Raw genomic sequence first — 24186 nt, 5'->3', positions numbered from 1 at the left:
TCTGTATCCTTTAGGCTTTATTTTCTCTTCTCCTAGTTTCTTAAATGAAGCTTCACATTTTTTCATTTTCAGCCTTTCTTCTTTTCTAAATCTAAGGTATAAATTTCCCTTAAGCACTACTTTAGTTGCACTAGAAGAATTAGTTATATTGTATCTTTGCTATCACTATTTCACAATATTTTCTAATGTTTACATTTATTCCCAGACCCAGGCACTGTTTCGGAAGGGTGTTGTTTAATTTCTCCAAATAGGGATGGCTAACCACATTTTCTTATTCTTAATTTACACTGTGGTCAGAGTAAATACTCTGTGTAAATTCAATTATCTGAAGGTTTTTGTCCTACCATATGGTCATTTTTGATAAATGTTCCTAGTGCATTTACAATAATGTGAATTCTTTCATTATTGGGTGCATTGCTCTATATATGTTATTTAGCTAAATGTGTTGATTGTGGTGTTTTACATCTACTATAGTCTTCCTTCTTTTTTGTATGCTTGGTCTGCATGGTATTGAAAAAGATTTGTTAAAGTTCCCCCTGGTCAATTGTTATTTTGTCTATTTTTTCTTTTCATTCTGTCGAGTATTATTCTGTATTTCAAAGCTATGTTTCAGTATCTTCCCTGGATTCTGATATCTGTAATATCTTTATTAAGGGCGTATCACTGTATAATCATGAAAATATCCTCTTTAACTAAATTAGCACATCTTCCCTTAAAGTCTCCTTTCTGTGACCTTGCTATAGGTACTGCAACTTTCTTATAGTTAGTATTCACATGTGTGCGTGCTTACGAAGTCATTTCAGTCATGTCCAACTCTTTGCTATGGACAGGCTCCTCTGTCCATGGGATTCTCCAGGCAGGAATACTGGAGTGGACTGCCGTGCCCTCCTCCAGGAGATCTTCCTGACCTAGGGATTGAACCCACATCTCTTATGTCTCCTACATTGGCAGGCAGGTTATTTACCACTAGCACCATATTCACATAATATATACATTAATACCTAGTATTCACATAATATATACATTTTCCCCCATCATTTTACTTTTGACCTTTCTTTGCTCTCATATACATGCGAGTATCTCGCAGGTAGCATTTACATGAATTTTGTTGGTTTATCAGTTAGTAGAGGGGCTTTAATTTGAAGTATCTAATCCATGGTAATTAGATTGCAAATCCAATTACTGATATTGTTGGTTTAGTATCTACCATTTCCTTTTAATTGACCCATGTGATTCATGTTCCTTTTTCTCTCCTTTTTTTCTTTCTTTGGTATTAAACAAATTTATTCCAGATTTTCCTTTGACTTTCTGCAGGTTTACTAGATGTGGAGGTTTTCATAGCCTTCCATCCAGTTTTTAAAAATTCTTAATTATTATATTTTCAAATATTCCTTCTGCTGCACTTTGTTTCTCTTCTCCTCCTATTCCCCCTCTTTCTCCTTCTCCTCCTTCTCTTTTTCCTCCTTTTCATCTCTCAACTCTAGGACTCCTCTAAGACACTAATTCTGTGTTCAGTTCTGTCTAAAATTCTTTCAGTTCTTAATTCTAGATATTTTATTTTCAGTTGGTAACTGTTCTTTTGATTTTCTTATCGTTACAATTATTTGTTAATTTTTTTTCATTTTTCACCTATTGATTCTTTCCTTTCCCCCTAAACACATTGTTCATAGTTAAAATCCTTATCTGCTAACTCCAGCATATCTAGCATGTGTGTCTCTGTCTTCTCTTACCTTCCTTTTTTCAATTTTTAAATTTGTCATGTCATCCATCTCTTTACTTTTTAACTGAATGAGAGAAATGGTGCATAAGAAAATAAGATATCCCAGATACATTTTCTAACACCTGAAAGGATTCATATTCTGTTTTGTTAACCAAGTGGGAGAAGGGATTCAGACCTCCCAGCTGTCTAGATACCAGCTAGAATTGAGCTGTAACATGCCTGGGTTGCAGTACTGGTAGCACTCAACCTCTGATTTCTCAGCCCCTGTGTTATGGGCTTTCAGAGTTTATAACTGAAAACCTGAATGTTTAGGTAGCTCAGCTGTCAGGAGGATGAGGGAATATCCACTCTGTTTCCAAGGTGTTTGACACAGTTCTTTGGCCTCCTGCCCTTGACAGTGTGTTTACTGGGCAGATATTTGAGGAGAAAATCTGCTATATGGGAGAGGCTCTCAAGTCTCCAGTTTTGTCACTGCAGGACCAGGTAACCCCAAAATCATGCAGGCTTCTCTGTCCTACTTTGATCCATTAACCCAGGCAGCAAATTGGGAAGTTCACATAGAGAAAGAGAAGCTTCAGATCCTTGGCTAACAATGAAATGATGTCCACTCTTTAGAATTTTAGCATGTTTAGTTCATATTGTGTCCACAAATGTCTAATATCTTCATTTTTTATCTAACCTTTTATAGCATTTATGTTTTTTTTTCCTTTTTTTTTTTTTTATTAGTTGGAGGCTAATTACTTCACAACATTTCAATGGGTTTTGTCATACATTGACATGAATCAGCCATAGCGTTACACGTATTCCCCATCCCGATCCCCCCTCCCACCTCCCTCTCTACCCGATTCCTCTGGGTCTTCCTAGTGCACCAGGCCCGAGCACTTGTCTCATGCATCCCACCTGGGCTGGTGATCTATTTCACAGATCGTGTTGGTGGGAATGCAAACTAGTACAGCCACTATGGAAAACAGTGTGGAGATTTCTTAAAAAACTGGAAATAGCATTTAAAGTTATATCCAGCAGACCATTGGTCTGCTGTGAACCTCTCCATTGGAACCCCTCTTCCTGAAAGTACAAAATTCTAGATTGTATTCTCTACTTCATTATTCACTTAAAGTGTAACACTGAATAGACATCATTTAAACTTTATTTACATTGCTTTTTATGTATTAAAGAAGAACAACACAGTGAGTCTGTCAATATCGTTTGTTCAAGTGCTTTCAGAGCAAGAACTTAACCTATTTCTCCTCTATGGTAAAGTTAGAAATGCATAATATTTTCCCCCTGAAGAACAAATAACCCCTAACTTTGAATCATAGCAATTCCTGACACAAAGTGCAAGAAAAAATAATATTTACTTGAGAGAAGGAGCTGCATTCCAAGATTCCCAATGGAATCTGGTCAATGTCAATCAATATCACCTGACACATTTCTCATGCAAGGTTGCCCAATCCACGCAAAGAGATAATTTTTTTTTTTTTTTTTTAACAAAGTATCCAGATCTGGAGTCTGAAGCTTAGAACCATCAGTGAAATATTCTGGGGCAAACCAAGATATCTCAAGGTCCATTTGTTTTTCAGTTCTGCATGACTCTACCAAGGAGAATGATTCTAAAAGTAGAGGGTTCATGGCTGCTACCTGAGGCTTCTGATGAGGCCGGTTCCTGACTCCATTTCCTTTAATCTAATCCCTTTAACTCTCAGGTCAAGGGCACTAACATGTGTGTGGTTTATAAGGAATCTGTCCAGCAGCCAGCCCATTCCTGTGACTCTGAACTCATTCAACTGCTCTGGGTAGAGAGACTAACATTTCCTGTAAATCTTTCTCAGATGCTGTGCAAAACTCTACAAATCAGAGTTAACACATCTGTATCACCCTACTCAGTAGTGTATATTTCCTGGTTTTGCCCATTTTCAGTGTTATTATTCTCTTATCACTGCTGTAAGAAACCAGACTCAGGTGCTGCCCCAGTGCAATGACTCCCTGTCAGAACCAGGGGACTCTGAAGCCTCAGAGGAGAGCGCCCCCTACTGCTCAGGTGAGGTCCCACAGGACAAAAGACCCTTCTCATCCCCCTTGTCACTGCCCCATTGTCCCACTTCTCTCTCCTCAGACAGCAGACAGCTCCGCCTGGTGGACGGGGGCGGTCCCTGCGCCGGGAGAGTGGAGATCCTTGACCAGGGCTCCTGGGGCACCATCTGTGATAACGGCTGGGACTTGGACGGTGCCCGTGTGGTGTGCAGGCAGCTGGGCTGTGGAGATGCCCTCAAGGCCATGGGGTCTGCTCACTTCGGGGCAGGATCAGGACGCATCTGGCTGGACACATTGGACTGCACAGGAAAGGAGTCCCACGTGTGGAAGTGCCCTTCCCGGGGCTGGGGAGTGCACAACTGCAGTCATGAGAAGGATGCAGGAGTCGTCTGCTCAGGTATGGTCAGTGTATTGCCCTGTGGTGGCAGAATGAAAAGTTCCGTGGAAGCTGGTGTCTGATCACTGGGGCAATAGGATATAGATGGGCTAGAGAGGACTGAGACAGACCCATCTTCCCTGAATGCACAAAACTTCTGTAGGTGAGGTGCTTCATTTACTTTCCTGCTGTACATCTCTGCTATTTCTTCTCCAGTGATCTCACCTTACATAGTAGATTAAACTATTCCAATGAAAATTGGTCTTCATAATGAAGATGAAGATCAATCACAGAGATATTTTCAAATCACCACACAAAGCCCTTTGCACAGTGAGCCTCTGGGAGGGGAGGGCTAGAATGAGGACACAACTTCATGGATGGAATTGTTTCTGTACATACAGTGTGAGACATTATTTTACACTAGGTTAGTAGGAGTGGAGGCACAGAGGATGTCACTAAACAGATCAGACAGGCATTGATGGGTTTGTGCCAAATTGCAAGTCTCTTTTGAAATTTTAGGTGTAAATATTTGTAGGCCTTTGCAGGTAAGACCAGAGAACTTTGGATGAAGTGCTCTGAGTCATAGGTTCTCCTTCCATTGTTACCATAAGAGATTCTCTGCCCATTTTTTCTTTTAAGACATCTGTATAGGCCAAAACTTTGTAAGAACCCTTAGCCATACACTGACAAGTCAAAAGTGGAAGCAATACCGTTTCTGTGATTTATGGTAAGAAATTATATAGTTGATGACTTCAGTGATTTAAGAGAATTGAATTGGGGGGTTTATTTCATATGAATAGGAGTAAGGGGACAGATGTAATTTTTGAAGAAGGTAGAAAAGAGTTATAGCAGCTGGGAGGGAGAGGGATTGTAATAGGAACTGAAAAAGGCACATGCGGGGTGTTCTGAGCAGCACTGATGGTCCAGGTGTGCGTGGTGTGGAGGATGCTGTGTGTGCCTAAGGATGCAGGATGTCTGTACAGCAAGAGATCAGAGGAGGATATATTTTTATTATATTTAATATCCTTATCCACTGACATCAGCCTTCTATTCCACAAACTTTCTCGCAATTTTCACACACATAATCTTCCACATAAATTTTAAAATCAAATAGAAAACAAAAAAGAAGTTATAATTTGTCTCAGAAGAGTCTATCCTTATGTGTATAAGACTTTGTTGATTATTCAGTGTATATTCAAGCATTTAACATTTATCAGGGTACATAAAACCGCATATAACAAATATTTCTTTTGTTCTGTTCTGCCTAATCTGTAATCTTATGGGGTTAATATAGCAACTAAAAAGTGTTGAGTAAAAATGCTTTAATTAGAATGTGTCGCCTATGAGCAAACTCCCAACCAGACCAGACTGGCTCTAACCTATGTCTCTCTGGGGAGATGAAAGTGATAAGTAATAAAATGCAAGCAGACCATCTTCTGTCTCGCCATTCACTCTTGGATAAGTGGTCAAGCTGATCCTTCAAGTCTTTAATTTCTTTTAGGTCTTTTCTGTTCTTTCCTGTTTTCTGTAGTAGATTTTTATTTTATTAGAATATTCTTTCTGAACCTTCAAAGTTCATATATTCATATAATCAGAATCCTTTACCAGAAAGAATTTCACCATGTACATTAATTATCATGAGCATACTTTGAAACCAGACAAGTGTGTTAAAGAAAGTGTTTTATGTTGTGGGTTTCTTTTTTATTTGGATTACCTTCCTCTACCCAAGATATGGTCCTTGAAGTTCAAACCATGATCATGAGTTTTTTCTTTGGTCTCCCTCTGTTTCATACCCCACCCACTCCCCTTTTAACCTACCACACACCCTGCCTCACTCCACTCCTACAGAAGTTCTTCCCTTTCAGAATTTCCTTTCCACCCATTTGTGGTTCTTAAGATTATTTTCTCTTGTCTGCAGTGGGAGAAATGGGATAGATAGCAGGATGAAGTGGTTGATGGGAGGAGCACAGGGGATAAAATGCCAAATCTTCTATCTTTCATCCATATTGAGGCTTTTGCAATTGGAAAATTTCTAAGTCATGTATGGCTTATTTGCTCCCTGGGCTTCCCTCATAGCTCAGTTGGCAAAGAATCCACCTCCAATGCAGGAGACCCCAGTTAGAACCCTGGATTGGGAAGATCCACTGGAGAAGGATAGGCTACCCACTCTAGTATTCCTGGGCTTCCCTTGTAGCTCAGTTGGCAAAGAATCTGCCTGCAATGCGCGAGACCTGGGTTTGATCCCTGGGTTTGGGAAGAGCCCCTGGAGAAGGGAAAGGCTACCCACTCCAGTATTTTGTCCTGGAGAATGCCATGGACTGTATAGTCCATGGGGTCACAGAGAGTCAGACATGACTGAGTGACTTTCACTTCACTTCACTTCACTTCACTATTTGCCCTCTGCTCTCTTCCTCTTCCTCTTTCTTTACAGCATAGTAGCTATTGCTCAAGAATCCAAATAGGAAAGGAACAGTTAGCATATAGACAGGATTAAAATACTTTAACTTATCTTCACTCTTTAGCATTTCCTAAAGTTCACATGTCTAGTATGAAGTAATCAAAAACCTCAGCTGTTGCATGCTCCCACTGAGAACTCACTCTGTCCCAGGTTCTTTGATAAGTTCTAAGCTTTCAAGAAAGATGGCTATGACCAGCCCCTTCTCCTATGACTCTAAGCTTTCTTCCTGTCCAAACTGATCTCTGGACAACTTTTCAAAATCAGGTCACCTAAGAAATTCTTGGAATTTTTCATCATGAAAAATTACGAGAAACATATGTGAAATCATAACAGTAAACTTGTTATAATGTCGAGCTTTCCTCCTGTTAGCCAGAAGTCTCTCTACTGTTAGCAAGCACTCGCAGATTCAGCCTGCATGATTTTGCTTATCTTCAGTGACTTGAGTATCAGTTCCTGAGAGAAAACTGGCCAGTATTCTGGCCCCAGAAATCTCAGGATGGCCTTCTAACCTTGTGTGGCTCTTAGTCCTCTAACCTCTTGAGGCCCATGGATCTACTTCACTGTGGGTTAGTTCAGCTCTGAACCTGAGTCTGGTGCCCACTACAGAGCAGTATCCTTGGGCTCTGTAGTTTCCAGGCCTCTAGATGAGGAATTCACATTCCTAATTAACCTCAAAATGCATGTTTTTGGAAATCAGCTATTTCAAACTGACCCTGAAAATCCTTCAGGGTTTCTTTTCAGAAATTTGCTCATGAAAATACTTGCTCATGACATTCTGAGAATAACTGTCCCATTTTCTCTCCAGGCGCCACTCCTGGAAAAGAAAAAATTTCACATTATTGCCTGTGACATTGTTTCCAATTGCCAAACCAGGACTATGGACACTCACTGGATTTCTTGTTGTTGTTTTCTTAGGATTTGTGCGTCTGGTTGGAGACAATGGACCCTGCTCAGGAAGAGTAGAAGTACGTCCTGGAGAAGACTGGATCTCAGTGTCTGATGGGAACTTCACACTCCCCACTGCCCAGGTCATCTGCGCAGAGCTGGACTGTGGCGAGGCTGTGTCTGTCCTGGGACACGAGCTCTTCAGAGAGTCAGATGGCCGGATCTGGGCTGAAGAGTTTAGGTGTGAGGGGGCGGAACCTAAGCTCCAGTTCTGCCCCAGAGTGCCCTGTCCAGGGGGCACGTGTCAGCACAGTGGAGCTGCTCAGGTTGTCTGTTCAGGTGAGCTGCAGGTCGGGACTTAACCTCCCACACACTCTGTTCAGGTGAGAGATCATGAGATTTTGCTGAAACTCTGTCTTCTTCTCCCAGTGTACTCGGAAGTCCGGCTCATGACAAACGGCTCCTCTCAGTGTGAGGGGCAGGTGGAGATGAACATTTCTGGACGATGGAGAGTGCTCTGTGCCTCCCACTGGAGTCTGGCCAATGCCAATGTTGTCTGTCGGCAGCTCGGCTGTGGAGTCGCCATCTCCACCCCTGGAGGACCACACTTGGTGGAAGGAGGTGACCAGATCTCAACAGTCCGATTTCACTGCTCAGGGGCGGAGTCCTTCCTGTGGAGTTGCCCTGTGACTGCCTTGGGTGGGCCTGACTGTTCCCATGGCAGCACGGCCTATGTGATCTGCTCAGGTAAGAGAGAGGGACAAGGGCTACTGCTACTTAGGATGCTCCTGGAGTGAAGTGTTCTGAAGAGCAGGGAGTGAGGGAAAACTGGCTTTGGAAGATATTTCATGATGAAATATGGTGCTTCTCATTGTTCACTCATTTTTCAGATTAGGGCAATAAGTGTGAAGGGGAATAATATGTTTTAAAGCAACATTGTTATTGACATATGATCATAGAAAACAGTGTATAAGCAGTAAGTGTAGACTTCAGTCATGTACCCAGAGCAGCAAAAAGAACACTCCCAGCATCAAGAGTCACTGTTTCCTCCAATAACTGTGGCCTCCTTCCTCTCCAGGGAAAACTGCTTATCTAACTTCTACTACCATAGAGTGTTTTATCGGTTTTTGAACTTTATATAAAATCATTCAGTGTGCTTTCTTTTGTGTGTGACTTCTTCGACTCAACGTTATAGTTAGGATTCACTCTTGATATTGTTTATAGCAGTACTTTATTCATTTTTATTACTGTAGAACATTGCTTTCATTGATAACATGGCCATTGATCCATTCAACTGATATTAGAGATTTGAGTTGTTTCCTGCTCTTGACTATTATAAATATGATGTTAGAATGTAGCATGACAATGACCTTGGGTGCAAATACATGTTACTTATTTTCTGTTTTTAACATTTGCTCTTTTCTTTTCGTTTTCTTAATGTTACAGTATCCTTTGATGAAGCAAGTTTTTAATTTGAAGGAAATATTAATATAACTTACCAACTTTTCCCTCTGTATTTAATACTTCTTATATCCCTTTAAAAAGAACTTTCCCTACTCCAAGATCATGAAAATATTCTCTTAGAGTATCTTACAAAAGTTTCTTTTTCTTTTGCATGTAATTGTACATTCCTTCTGGGATTGATATCTGTGTAAGATAAGTCACATTTCACATGGACATCCAATTTGCTCAGAATCTTTTTCTGAAAAGACTTTTTCCCCACTGCAGTGCTACCTTTATCTTAAGCAGAAGAGCACATATGTCTGAGTCCTTTTTAAGACTCTGTATTCTGTTCCACTGTATCATTTGTCTATCTTTGCACCAATGCTGCCTTTTCTTAACTACTATAACTTTATAATAAGTCTAGACAATTTTAATTTACAGGGGTTACTTTGTATTAACTCCTCTAACTTTGTTCCTTTTCTTACTGACTGTGTTGGTCATTCTTGGTGTTTTGTATTTTGTCTAAGTTTTGGAATCTGCTGGTTAATTTTCACACTCCCTAAAAAATAAGCATAAGGGTATTTTGATTAAGATTAGATTTAATCTACACAGAAATTTGAGAATGGCTGACTTTGACAATTTTGGATCTCTCAATACATTGACATAATTTTTTATTGTTGTTTAGTCACAAAGTTGCATACAACTCTTTTGTGACCCATGGATTGCAGTCTGCCAGGCTCCTTTGTCCACGGGATTTCCCAGGCAAGAATACTGGAGTGGGTTACCATGCCCTCCTCCAGGGCTTCTTCCTGACCCAGATATTGAGCCCACTTCTGAACTGGCAGGCAGATACTTTACTACTGAGCCACCTGGGAAGCCATTGATATGCTATATCCCTCCATTCAGCTAGTTCTTAAATTTCTCTCAAAAGTTTTGTCCACCTTCTTCTACATTTTTCCTAAGCATTTTATTTATTTATTTTTAATGTTATTAGTATTTCTTTTATGGAAGGTGTCCTAGGAATGAATTATCTCTGACTTGTTTTCACCTTTTAACATTTTTTTTTTAAATTTTGATGTAATTTGAGACTTACTGAAAAGTTACAAGAATAATATAAGCATTTCCAGATGACCTTGAACTGGAGTCCCTCAATGCTAGTTTTTGTTTCATTCTGTCTCATTTCTCTCTGAACATATAAAATCTTACTGGATTAGATTGCCATCATGATGTTCCTTTACTGCTAAAATACTGTGAGGAATTTCCCTAAGTAACTACAGGTTCAGTCAAGTTCTCAGCTGACTGCAGCCCCAGATGATATCTAAGTGCAAGTACTGAAAGACCCCAAGAGAGAACTCTTGAGTCTTCCAAAATTGCTGACTCAGGAAGTCTTAAGCAAAATGAAATATATATTTTTTCCTCCAGTGGCTAAATTTTGGGGGGAAATTTGTTACACAGCACTATAACCAGGACACTTACCAAGTGACCTGCAGTTAGATTGGTGCAAAAGTAATCGTGGTTTTTGCATTGTTGAAATTTGCCATTGATATTGGAATGTATTCTTAAATAAATGTGGTTATGTTTCACATCATTTAATGTGTATTTCTTGATTTTTATTTTGCTAATGGTTTATTACTTGCTGTTTATTCTATATGTATTTTAGACTATAGACATGATGTTAGACACAAAGCAATTTCAAGTGATTTTCTTATTCACTCAAAATGGGTCGTAAAGCAGCAGAGAAAACTTGCAACATCAACAATGCATTTGGTCCAGGAACTGCTAATGAACATATAATGCAGTGGTTGTTCAAGAAGTTTTGCAGGGCTTCCCTGGTGGCTCTGTGGTAAAGAATCCACCTGCCAGTGCAGGAAACACGGGTTCAATCCCTAGTCCGGGAAGATTCCACATGCTAAGGAGAGAAACTAAGCCTGTGCATCACAACTTTTGAGCCTGTGCTCTAGAGCCTGGGAACCACAACTACTGAAGCCCAGAAGCCCTAGAGCTTGTTCTCCATAACAAGAGAACCACCACAATGAGAAGCCTGCTCACGAGAACAAAGACTAGTCCCCACTCGCCACAACTAGAGAAAAGCCTGAGCAGCAGAGACCCTGCAAAGCCAAAAATAAATAAATAATAAATAAATTTTTTAAAAAAAGAAGTTTTGCAGAGATGAGAACCTTGAAGATCAGGAGTGCAATGGCCTGACATTGGAAGTTGACAACAACCAATTAGAGCAATCATCAAAGCTGATCCTCTTACAATTACATGAGAAGTTGCCAAAGAACTGAATGTCAACCTTTCTACAGTCGTTTGGCATTTGAAGCAAATGCTGAAAGGTGAAAAAACTTGATAAGTGGGTGCCTCATGAACTGACCACAAATAAAAAAAAACTTGTCATTTTGAAGCATTGTCTTCTCTTATTTTACACAACAACAATGAACCATTTCTCCATTGAATTGTGACCTGTGACGAAAAGTGCATTTTATATGACAACTGCTGATAACCAGCTCAGTGATGGGACTGAGGAGAAGCTGCAAAGCACTTCCCAAGGCCAAACTTGCACCAAGTTTGGTCACTGTTTGGTGGTCTGCTCCCAGTCTGATCCACTACAGCTTTCTGAATCCCAGAGAAACCATTACATCTGGGAAGTAGGCTCAGCAAATCACTGAGAGGCACTGAAAACTGCAACACCTGCAGTCGGCATTGGTCAACAGAAAGGTGCCAATTCTTCTCCATGGCAACGCCTGGCCACACATCACACAACCAACGCTTCAAAGGTTTAACGAGTTGGGCTACGAAGTTTTGCCTCATCTGCCATACTCACCTGACCTCTCATCAACTGAATACCACTTCTTCAAGCATCTCAGCAACTTTTTGCAAACAAAATGCTTCCACAACCAACAGGAGGCAGGAAATGCTTTCCAATCAAATCCCAAAGCACAGCTTTACACTACAGGAAAAAACAAACTAATTTCTCATTGGCAAAAATGTGTTGATTGTAATGGTTCCTATTTTGATTAATAAAGATATGTCTGAGCCTAGTTATAATGATTTAAAATTCGTGGTCTTAAACCACAGTTATGTTTGCACCAACCTAATAGAAGAATATTTGTCCTCTGATCTTCTGTTTTAATAACTGCCTTATGCTGATCTAATGTGCTGATACATTCATTCTTTAGTTCTTAAATTCAAATATTAAGTGTTTTAGCTCTAGAACTTTTATTTCTTTTTTGTTAAAATTTCTCTGTCAAGAAACACATCTTGGCAATTAATCTTAAGAGCACTTTAATCAGGGCTATTTAAATTCTCTGTCAGGTAACTCAAATATTGAATATTTGGGGATATTTTGGGGAATGTCTTCTTTTTCCTTTTGGTTTTCCATTTGATCTCTTTTACATGAGTTTTTTTCTTCTTCTTCTTCTTCTTCTTTTGGTAACAGACATGGAAGATGAAAGCTTCTAGAAATCTTTCAGAAAAGATTTTGTTTTGTTTCTTATATTTAGATATAGATTTAGGTATAGAACACACTATTTAACTTGTTCTCAGTGCAAAGCTTGGCTTAAACAAAAATTGTGGCACTGTCAGAAGCAGACCTCTCCATGGAGAAACTGAACTCTAAATTTATAAACTTCACTGCTATTACAGCTTTCATCTCAAACTCCATCACTAGGTTATTATTTAGTTTAATTCAGTTTCCTGTTCTTCAACCCAACCAGACCTCTGATCATTGCTCTTTCTGCAGGAAACCAGACCCAGGTGCTGCCCCAGTGCAACGACTCCGTGTCTGAACCAGCAGGCTCTGCGGCCTCAGAGGAGAGCGCCCCCTACTGCTCAGGTGAGTGTCCCACAGGACAGAAGACCCTTTACAACCCCGTCACTGCCCCAGTGACCCATTTCTCTCTCCTCAGACAGCAGACAGCTCCGCCTGGTGGACGGAGGAGGTCTCTGCGCCGGGAGAGTGGAGATCCTTGACCAGGGCTCCTGGGGCACCATCTGTGACGACGGCTGGGACCTGAACGATGCCCGCGTGGTGTGCAGGCAGCTGGGCTGTGGAGACGCCCTCAATGCCACAGGGTCTGCTCACTTTGGGGCAGGGTCAGGGCCCATCTGGCTGGACGACCTGAACTGCACAGGAAATGAGTCTCACGTGTGGAGGTGCCCTTCCCGGGGCTGGGGGCGGCAGGACTGCAGACACAAGGAGGACGCGGGGGTCATCTGCTCAGGTGCGCACTCCACACTGTCCACAGGCTGGGGGAGGGGTGGGGCCCTGGAGGGCGGGGGTCTGAGCTCTGAGGGAGAGATGCTGAAGGGACCAGAGAAGGAGGGTTCCTCCCATGGAGCCTGTCTTTCCAGCAGACATGAAGACTGGGCACTTTAATTCCTCCTGCAGCAGCTGAGATTCTGGTCCTTTCTTCTCAGTAGTGTTTCCTGACAGAGTTGTTTCTTGCAGTTAACAGCTGAAAGCAGGGCTCACTCTTCAGTTATCTGTGGGAGTAACACCTGGAAATCCTAGGCTTCCCAGGTTGTGCTAGTGGTAAATAACCTGCCTGCCAATGCAGGAGATGTAAAAGATGCGGGTTCAGTCCCTGGGTTAGGAATATCCCCTGGAGGAGGGCATGACAACCCATTCCAGCATTCTTGCCTGAGAATCCCATGGACAGAGGAGCCTGACATAGTGAAAACTCAAGATTTTTCCTTTACAGTTCTGTTTGCTAGGAGTCTAACAAGAGTCTCTGGGGGCCAACATCCCAGTGTCCACAGGGCTGTGTTCTCCCTGGAGTCTCTGGGCAGGACGCTTCTCCCAGCTTTTTCTGGTTTCCCGGGTGGCCTCATTTCTTGGCTCAGAGCCATCTTTATTCTTCTTCAGACAACAGTGCTTCTTCTGACTGTTCTGTCTCACTCACATTTCCCTTTAACTGGAGCTGGGAAAGATGATGCATTTCTCAGCATAGCGTGTTTAAAGATGTGTTAGGCTGGGGTCACATGGTTAATCCACAATATTTGAGCTTTATGTCTCCATCCCAAGGTCCTTATTAATCACGTCTGTAAAGTCTCTCTTGAAATGTAAGGTAACATGTCACAGGTTCAGGGATTAGGCTGTGGACATCTCTGGGGGCCCATTATTCTGTCGACCACATCACTGTCCACATCACTTTCCATTCTTTTAGAAGTTTTGTCAGGAAGCAGGATTCAGCTCCCATCACTGCAGCTGCCCTAGTTGGCCTTGCTCTCTGTTCACATCTACATTGTTGTGGTAGAAATAGGTGTACAGACGTTAATGGACAAAGTCAGGTGAAAGGGAGGCAAAAGTCAGTCTTGTCACCCAGTGGGCATCTCCTCTGCTGGATCAGGGGTGTGTGGTCACAACTTCTGGGGGAGAGGAGAACCTAGAGCACTGAGTTGAATGTTCACTCTGTCCCATCTCCTCCCTTTCAATCTTAGAGTTCCTGGCTCTCAGGATGGTCAGCGAGGACCAGCAGTGTGCTGGGTGGCTGGAAGTTTTCTACAACGGGACCTGGGGCAGTGTCTGCCACAGCCCCATGGATGATGTCACCGTGTCTGTCATCTGCAGACAGCTTGGCTGTGGGGACAGCGGAAGTCTCAACTTTTCTGTTGCTCTTAGGGAAGGTTCTAGACCCCGCTGGGTAGATGGAATCAAGTGCCGGAGAGCTGACACCTCTCTCTGGCAATGTCCTTCTGACCCTTGGAATTACAACTCCTGCTCTCCCAAGGAGGAAGCCTACATCTTGTGTGCAGGTGACTTACTGTCTGTTTCTGTGTAACTCCCAACCGTGTAGGATGTCGTTAGTATGATTTCATATTTCCAGATCTAATTGATGGGTTTTGGCTGAGTCTACAAAATGTAGGTGTATATTTTTATTTGTCTCTGTGTCTGTTTGCGGTTGCTATGGGATGTGGAGTCTGGTAAACAACTAATTAGATAAAGTAATTCCAGATGCTGATAAGATGCAGTGAACCACTCAGCCAAGTAGATGATGTAGCTTCTGTGGTCTCTTGTCATTTGACTGTGACAAAAAACCTTAGATACTTGTGTTTGGGGACAAGACCACCCCCAGCTGTCCCTGAACCAGAGCTTCCCATCATTGTTTCTGCAGGAGGGAGACCAAAGAGCTGTCCAGCTGCTGCCCCCTGCACAGGTACATCAGCCCCGCCCCCTCCCCAGGGCTCCCAGGGGCTCCTTCCTCCCACCAGGGGAGTCACAGGAGGGGCTGCTGCCTTTTCAGACAGAGAGAAGCTCCGGCTCAGGGGAGGAGACAGCGAGTGCTCAGGGCGGGTGGAGGTCTGGCACAGCAGCTCCTGGGGCACCGTGTGCGATGACTCCTGGAGCCTGGCAGAGGCCGAGGTGGTGTGTCAGCAGCTGGGCTGTGGCCCGGCCGTGGAAGCCGTGCGGGCCGCGGCGTTTGGCCCTGGAAACGGGAGCATCTGGCTGGACGAGGTGCGGTGCGGGGGCCGGGAGCCCTCCCTGTGGGACTGTGCTGCGGGGCCCTGGGGGCAGAGCGACTGCAAGCATGAGGAGGATGCTGGTGTGAGGTGCTCTGGTGAGTGAGGGGCTCGGGGTCCGTCCTGGGTGAGCTGGGGCAGGGCAGAGGCAGTGGGCTGGGCCGGGTGTGGTGGGGAGTTTATGTTCAGACAGCAAACCAGGGCTGGGGCTCTGATCTAGGACAGGGGAGCTGGGAGGACTGGACACTGATGTTGTGGAGACTGAGGGGTGACTTCAGGTTCAAGAGGGAAAAAGGGCTGCCCTTCATTCTGGTCAATTCCCTTTACCCAAACTCCTCTTTTTCTCTTTAGGTGCAAGGACAACATTGCCCCCAAATACAGCAGGTATTGTGATCCATCTATGGGCAGGGGAGAGTACTCAGATTCTAGGGACCTCTTCTGTGCACTCTCTGACAGCTAAGGAGAGGAAAGAGTCGAGGAAGCTCTGGCTTTTGGGGAGGAGCCAGGGCATTATTTTGGGGAACTCCCCTACCCTGGATCCCAGAGTCAAAAGGTTCTCATGCCTGGGGTCCAAGTGGCTCTGGTTCCCATGTTGCAGAATCTAAGGTTCTCCCACCTGCCCCTGTGTGTTGCTCCTCATCAGTGAGGCGCAGGTCCCAGGACTGTCTGATGCTCTGTCTGTTGAAGCCCAAGGAGAGGGGATGAGGCGGGTCCTCAGAGGCAGTTTAGGCAGGCAGCTCCCTGACAATCCCTGGCTCTGCCTCGGGGCCACACTGGCAGGAGTGAGGATGGCTTGTCTGAGGACGAGACGGGGAGGAGCTCAGTCACTGTCAGTGCACTTGTATCTGAGGCGGGGACGCCATTGTCCAGAGCTCCTGGAAATTCTGGCACAGAGGGTTTCTCTGCCCAGGACCTTCTCCAACCCTCTTTCCTGTTCTCCTTAGGGACCAGTCCAGCCTCGAATCCTCTCCCTGGCATCTTCTCCCTTCCTTGGGTCCTCTGCCTCATCCTGGGGGCCCTTCTCTTACTGGTCCTCATCGTCCTGGTGACTCAGGTGCTCAGATGGAGAGCAGAGCGCAGAGGTGGGCTGCAGGGGGAACTGGGGACCAGGGAGCATGTGTGCAGGCAGGAGATGGGGCGGGTGTGAGGAGGGGAGCCTGGGCCAGGTCTCTGCTCTGAGTTGCAGGCTCCATGTGTTCTAAGTGCTGAGTAGACAGAGGCTTTTAGGGCTGGTACATGAGCTCTCATAAGTCATAGCCTTTCCTGTGAGATGAGACAGAGTTGGGGTTGAGCTGTATTCAGGGCCAGATGAGGGGAAAAGTTGCCAACAGGTGCACTGGGTGGGAAGCTATCCTGAGGTCCCTATAAGACCTGTGTGAGCACTGGGGAGATAAAGGATGTGTCTGCTGGTTCGGGGTATCTGGGATGACATCTCTGACCTGCTGGGGGATCTCTCAGCCTGCTGGACCAGGGTATCTGGGGTAGCATCTCTGACCTGCTGGGGGATCTCTCAGCCTTTTCCAGCTATGAAGGTGCTCATGCTGAAGCAGTGTATGAGGAGCTTGATTACCTTGTGTCACAGAAGGAGGGTCTTCTGGAGAGCCCAGGTGGGTGTCTCTGCCTGCCCTCCTGGGACCTCTGGTTGTCACCTCCCATTGACTGCAAACATCTTCTCAGCACATGTAGCCCCCACATGTGCCCCAGACTCACAGCGGAAGCTCCACCAAAGTGGTAGGATGGCCTGTCAGAGCCCTGTGAGCCCCCAGCCTCTGTCTACACTCCATGAGCCAGGCCTGTTCCTTCTCAACCTTAACACTGGTCCCTTGGGTGTGGGGAGGGTCATTCTGTGTGTTGTGTGATGTTTGTCTCCACATTAGGCTTCCTGCCAGATGGTGAGGACAACGATGACTCCAGATCTGCTCCAGGTAATAGAGATGGACCCACCTCAGCTGGGTGTTGGGGAGGAGAGTTTCCATCATAGAGATGAGAGGCAAGGGAAACAGTCTTCCTTTGATGGAGCAGTAGCATCACTTGTATCGAGATGGAGTCCATCCTTCCCCTTCTCTGGCTGTTCTGTGATGTCTCAAATTTGGAGATGGGCTCTCTGTGTCCAGAATCACAACAGAAACACAATGTTTCTAAAAATAACATCTGGAAAGCACTATTTGTCAAAACGCTTTAGTCATGCTTATGGTATACGAGTTCCTTTGAGAAAGATGTGTAAAATCATGTTTTGGCTTATGGACACTTCAAAGTGAAACATGGTCTTAGAAGAGAAAAAATCTTCTGAAGCAATGTGCCTCTCTATAGCGGCTCAGAAACTCGGATCAGAAGGGATCATAGGTATTTCCCAGACGAACCCCCTTACCGTGGTTTCAACTGACCCCTGCTCTGCCCTCAGAAGCCCCAATTCAGAAGACTGATGCCCCTGGTGAGGGTTATGATGATGCTGAAGAAGTACCAGTGCCTGGGGCTCCTCCTGCCTCTCACATGAGTGAAGAGGATGTGCTCCCAGTGAAGGAAGATGGGATGAGGTCTCAGACAGGTGAGTGGGGTTAGCTCATCTCCTGCAATCTTCAGTCTCTGTCCTAGAAATGGTGAGTTTGACTCCTCAACGCCCAGCCTCTCTAGAATTTCAAAACATCAGTAACCTCATGCATTTGATGGGCTTCCCTGGTGTCTCAGATGGTAAAGAATCTGCCTGCAATGGAGGAGACCCGGGTTTGATCCCTGGTTGGGAAGATCTCCTGGAGAAGGGAATGGCAACCCACTCCAGTATTCTTGCCTGGAGAATCCCATGGAAAGAGGAGTCTGGCAGGCTGTAGTCCATAGTGTCACAAAGAGTTGGACATGACAGTCTCAACCGTATACTGTCTTTAATGCTATCACAGTCCTTGGCAGTGAGAAATCATTCTCCTTTTGGCATTTACGTCTCCACACTGCAACATAAATTTTCACTTTATATGTGATATGCTTGCATTAAAATGTACAGATTAGGGCATTTCCTGACAATCCAGTGGTTAGGACTCTGCACTTTCACTGCTAGGACCTGAGTTCAATCCCTGGTCAAGCAACTAAGATCCCACAAGCATTGTTCAGTGGCCAAAAGGAAAAGAAAACTTGAGTATTTGAGCATATTTATGAAATCCACAAGTAGAACAAGTGTTTTGATAACTCCTCTGTGCTGTCTTATACATGAAAGGTAGTCAAAGCTTTTTTAAAATGTAGTGCAGTATTGAATTTGTGAGGTATTGGGATAATTTAAGATGAGCTCTGTTTATATGTCAGTACGAAGGAACAAAATCTATGATGTGCAATGGCCTTAACATTAAGCCTTGTTGGTAGTTCATAGGCCAGAGTTTGTGGTCAACTACAGTCTAATTTGCTCCAGACTTTTCAGGAGCCAAGAGAAGACACTCATTCTCTAGAAAAGACAATTTCTCCATCTGAGGGCCTGTGTGGTCCCTGGGAAGGGGCCTCCTGTGGCTGCACCTTGATACAATTTGTGGGCGTTTGGGAACAGGAGTTAACTAAGAGCAGAGCTGGTTTGTGAGTGAGGAATGCAGATTTTCCTGTTTCCACTCTCCCTCTCATGGTGACCTCATGTCTGTCAGTTGTGAGAGGAGAACATTAAATTCGTTGGTATGTTCTTACTGTTCCTGGGCATCTCCTTGCTGACTGTGTGGCCTGGAGGCAGGTCTTCCCAGAGCTCTTGTGTGAGCACAGGTCTCCTGTGAGGCAAGGTTTCCACATGAGCTGAGGCCCCAGAGACCACATGGACTGGATCTTAGAGGACAGCCCGGGTCCATCCTCACTGTAACTGATGTGAAATAGCCTGAGCCTCCTGCCCACTCCTGGGTCCCAGGGGTGCTTTGTTATCACCACTTAATTGACTCACTTCCACAACACATTCTGGTCCCTTTTGTCTCAGTTCTGATCATACTTTTCTTTACTATTTCAGGCTCTTCTCTGTTCATCTTTGGAGAGGAAGCTGATCCTGGGGAAGGAGAAGAGAGCCTGTGGCTGCTCCAGGGGAACAAAGGGGACCCTGGGTATGATGATGTTGAACTCAGTGCCCCAGGAACATCCACAGTGACTTTCCCATAATGTTGTATTAAATATGCGATGAAGCCTCAGATATTCTAATTGGCTATATTTCAATAGAGTAATGCTGACCTGTAATTGTGTTATATGGAAATTGTTCAAAATGAAGTATTCTGAATAAAGTAACTTTTTGCTGTGTTGCTAATTTAGCAAGTTCCACGTCAAATGCTTAGAAAGGATTGGTCTGGTTCTCAAACACAATTTTCCTCAAAGGAAAACAAGATGTATTGCCTTGTTTTCTCACCTCCTTCAAGGGCTAATGAGGCCATGACTTTGCCTGGGATCACAAATGCTCCAGGTCACTCTTGCTTAGAAAAAGCATCAAAACTTGGTCCACATTCACACCCTCATTCCTAGCAAGATGAACTTGTTGACCAAAAAATATATTCAGAACCTGATAGAGTTAGTTTATTTAGTGGGACTGTTTAGGACTCCAGGCCCTGGAGACTGCATCTCAGTAGCTCTGAGAAAACTGCTCCAAGGAGGCAGGAGGGGAAGTCAGGCTGTATACAAGTTTGCAACAAAGGGAGCAGGCAGTCTGAACATCAAAGATCAGGTATCAAGTTAAGGAAGTTAGCTTCCTCTTTGTGGGAAGATGCAAGCCTCTGGACTCACTGAATTCATTCCTTTCATACTCACCTCAGCTATCTGGGGCCAATCCTGTTTCCTTGTTCACCTTAAAGTATGGCAGATGGCTGCTTTTTGCATTGTCCCAGCTCCTCAGCAATCACCATGCCGGGGGTGGCAGCATCCCCTGGATCACAGTTTTGGGAGACTTCATTCACATTTGAAGGCCAGAAATCGCTGATGGCTGTGACATTTCTTGTTTATTGATATGGCAGGAGATATTTTCATTTCACAAACTCATGGAAAAAACCCAATCCTGTAGGTTCTTCTCTGAGATGTCACATCACCTGTTTTTAACCTATTCTTGGGCACCAGACTTTGCTCTTCTCCCATGTCTAGTTGGTTATCAAATCCTTATGAATCCATTCTTTCCATCCCTTTGTGCTATTTCTTCAGGATGCTGCTATTTCTTGTCTCTCCAGTAATCTATCCTTCTGAGTGAATTATATCAGCTCATATCTCTTTCTAAGTTGATGGAGGGCAAATTGGTGCTCACCACACCCTGCATCCAGGTGGGACAAGAGGGCAAGAAAGTGGAGACCTAGGCAGAGGGGATGCAGAAGAAGGGATGTAGATGGGAAGATCAGGAACATTTGGGTATCTATGTTTCAAATATGTGGATGGAGGTGTCTGATATGATTGAAAACTTAAAGGAAGAATTTGAGAGTAGTGAACTTCTCTGAAAACATAGTTTCAATATTGTGTTAATCTGCTTACTATTGAAAATGTAAACATAATCCTGCTGTGATTCTTCAAGGTAGAGACAACTGTCATATAGGAGTGGCCAAGTAAATATTACCTTTACACAATACATAGCCCCCCACCCCCCCCATTCCATTGTGGACATGTGGAGAAGCTGCTGAATTAATGTAAGAACTGAGAGTGCTGGCCTGGCTGTGAGCTGAGTCCACCCGGTTACTGCTTGATGGCCTGCATGGTGTCCAGGGCTCCAACCTACGCTCACACTTGCAGTCTTCGTAGTTCTGTGCTGTGCTTGGGAATGGGAAGATGCCCAGGACTTCTCCCAGGGCAGCTCACATGGCTATTCACCATTGGGAAGTAATGAAATAAATGACGTATAATCAAAGAAATAAAGTATACCCACCAAGAAGCTCAGTGAACTCCAAAAAACACAGATAAACAATCCAATTCAGGAAAAGAATATGTGAACAAAATGAGATTAAAAATTTTTCTTATCATTATTATTATTGTTTTTAATGTTTGTTTGCACTGGGTCTTTGTTGCTGCACATGGGCTTTCTCTAATTGCTGCAAGCAGGCACTACTCTTCTTTGTGGAGAGCAGGCTTCTGTACGTGGGGGCTCCCCTTGTTGCGGAGCACAGGCTCTAGGCGCTCAGGCTTCAGTAGTAGTTGCAGCATGCAGGCTCCTATTTGCGGTTTGCAGGTCCTAGAGCATGGGCTCAGTAGTTGTTGTGTACAAGCTGAGTGGCTCCGCAGAGGAAATTGATTGTTTTACAGAGATAGAAATCATAAAAAAGGAAGCAACACGGAGTTTGCTGATGGTTTAGTGATGAGGATTCGATGCTTTCACTGCTGTGCCTGGATTCTATCCTGGTCTGGGAACTGAGATCCCTCAATCTCTGCAGTGAGGCCAAAAAAAGGAGAAGGAACCAAACAGAAATTCTTTTGCTTAAGATTACAATGAATGAAGCACAACAAAATGAAAAATGCTACAGAGAGCATCAGCAACAGCAGAAGAATCTGTTACGTAGAAGACAATTGAAATTACCCAGCCAGAAGACAGAGAAGAAAAAAAAGAATGAAAAACATCTGAAAGAACCTGTGTGAACTACGGGATAACATTCACAGAAAAAACCTGCACATAACTGGAGTCCCAGAGAGCGAGGAAGAGACAGAGATTTTGCTTAAAGAAATAATACCAGGTAAGTCCCAAATGGGATCAGATTTAGATATCCAAGTTCATGTAGCTAATAGGTCACCCCTCAGAGTTCATTCAAAACTATCCTCTCCAAGACACATTTCCTACAATCAAGACAAAAAGAGAATTTTAGAAGCATCAAGAGAAAAGTAAATGCTGACAAAAAAGACATCCCCTTAAGAATATCACTGGGTTTCTGGGAATAAACCTGGCAGGGCAGGAGAGACTAGGATGATATATTCAAGCTGATGAAAGTAAAAACCTGCCAACCAAGAATACTTTTCTCAGGAAGGTTGTCTTTCAGAAATGAAGATGACAGAAAGACTTTCCCAAACAAACAACAGTTGAGGAAGTTCACCAACACAGGTTTGTCTTACAAGGTTGCCGAAGGGAGTTCAAGCTAAATGCTGCTGCTATTGCTGCTAAGTCGCTTCAGTCGTGTCCAACTCTGTGAGACCCCATAGATGGCAGCCCACCAGGCTCCCCCATCCCTCGACTTCTCAGGCAAGGACACTTGAGTGGGTTGCCATTGCCTTCTCCAATGCAGGAAAGTGGAAAGTGAAAGTGAAGTCGCTCAGTCGTGTCCGACTCTTAGCGACCCCATGGACTGTAGCCTACAAGGCTCCTGGGTCCATGGGATTTTCCAGACAAGTGTCCTGGAGTCGGGTGCCATTGCCTTCTCTGCTTCAAGCTAAATGAAGGATACTAATAATCATATGAAAGAAGCTACAACAGATTTGTAAATGTAAATATGTAATCCAATTCAGAAAACTCTAATATACAAACTATATAGTGAAAGTGAAAGTTGCTTAGTCGTGTCCAACTCTTTGTGACCCCCTTGGACTGTCTATGGAATTCTCCATGCCAAAATACTGGAGTGGATAGACTTTCCCTTCTCCAGGGGATCTTCCCAACCCAGGGATCAAACCCAGGTCTCCCACCCAGGTCTCTCCAGATTCTTTATCGGCTGAGCCACAAGGGAAGCCCAAGAACACAGGAGTGGGCAGCCTATCCCTTCTTCAGTGGATCTTCCCGACCAAGGAAACGAACTGGGGTTTCCTGCATTGCAGGTGGATCCTGTACCAATTGAGCTATCAGGGAAGCCCACAAAATATACAATGGACTTGTAAATGTAAATGTGTAATACAACTCAGAATATTCTAATACTGAATATGATAGTGTGCTAACCAGTTAACTGTAGTCTAAAGAAAGTATTAAAATAACTATAAAGAAAATTTTTTTGTTAGTGGATATACAATATAAAGAGAGGCAAATTCTGACATCAAAACCAGAAAGTGTAAGGGGATAAAAAGCTATAGCTTTTGTATGTGATTGAAATTAATTTATCAGTGTAATATACACTGTTGTGTCTGTAAGATGTTATACGTGAGTCTCAAGGCAACAAAAGTGTAAAACCTACAGTAGAGTCACAAAAAGTAAAGAGAAAGGAGTCAGAGCACACCTTTATCCAAAGTTATTAGCTCACAGTTCTAACTGTTGTGCAGAACAGTTGAGGTGTCCTGGTCTCTACAGCATCCTTCAGGATCAGCCCCAGAGGACTCTCCTTTCACAAAGTGAAAGATGAATTAGTCTGCTTTTTTTTTTAAGCAAAAGAACTCTTTCTGCAGCTCATTTCCTTCCTTATATCATACAGACAGCGCAGCTGTACTTTTTAATTGCAAACTTTCTTCCTGTGATGTCGCTGTGAGGTTTTAATTGAAAAACTGCCAAATGATAAATCATATGAATACCCTGTCTCCTCCGTTTGGTCTGATTAAGACTTAATAAGAGGCTACATGTTAGTATGCTGTGGTTTGTCTCCTGTATCCTTAGAGATAGAGATTTGCAGGGTTCGTTGTGACATGTCTGTTGGTGATAAGCTCCCTCTGTTTGAAAATCAAAACTTGCCCTGTTAATTGCAGAAAACATTTGCCTTTAAAACAAAAATGTCAGTTAGCTAAGTGGTGTCCTCAAAAATAGTTCTCTATATGTAAGATAATTTCTCTTGAATATCCAGCAGGGTCTAATTCAGTCATTCAATAAACATTATCAGAGCATCTATTAAGTTATAGAGAGTGGAAATACAGAACTTATACTCAGGTACAGGCCCATCTCCAATCCTGGGCCCTGGACGGGCCTTAGCAGAAACTTGCAGCCTGCAGTAGCCTTGGGTAGCATGC

The 24186-nt window shown here is 43.7% G+C and overlaps 1 protein-coding gene across 1 annotated transcript in view; it reads left to right on the top strand.

Annotated features, from left to right (window-relative positions):
• LOC122679941 overlaps window positions 1–24186 on the top strand; it is a 405877-nt gene that overhangs the window by 273598 nt on the left and 108093 nt on the right. Inside the window, 6 exon segments of the mRNA XM_043880800.1 lie at window positions 3759–4148; window positions 7501–7809; window positions 7900–8217; window positions 12656–12748; window positions 12822–13136; window positions 14356–14670. Of these exon segments, the coding sequence (XP_043736735.1) occupies window positions 3759–4148; window positions 7501–7809; window positions 7900–8217; window positions 12656–12748; window positions 12822–13136; window positions 14356–14670 (1740 nt within the window).

This window comes from Cervus elaphus, chromosome 22 (genome assembly GCF_910594005.1).
Source record: "Cervus elaphus chromosome 22, mCerEla1.1, whole genome shotgun sequence".
In the NCBI taxonomy this organism is placed as follows: Eukaryota; Metazoa; Chordata; class Mammalia; order Artiodactyla; family Cervidae; genus Cervus; species Cervus elaphus.
This window is presented reverse-complemented; position numbering and strand designations above follow the sequence as displayed.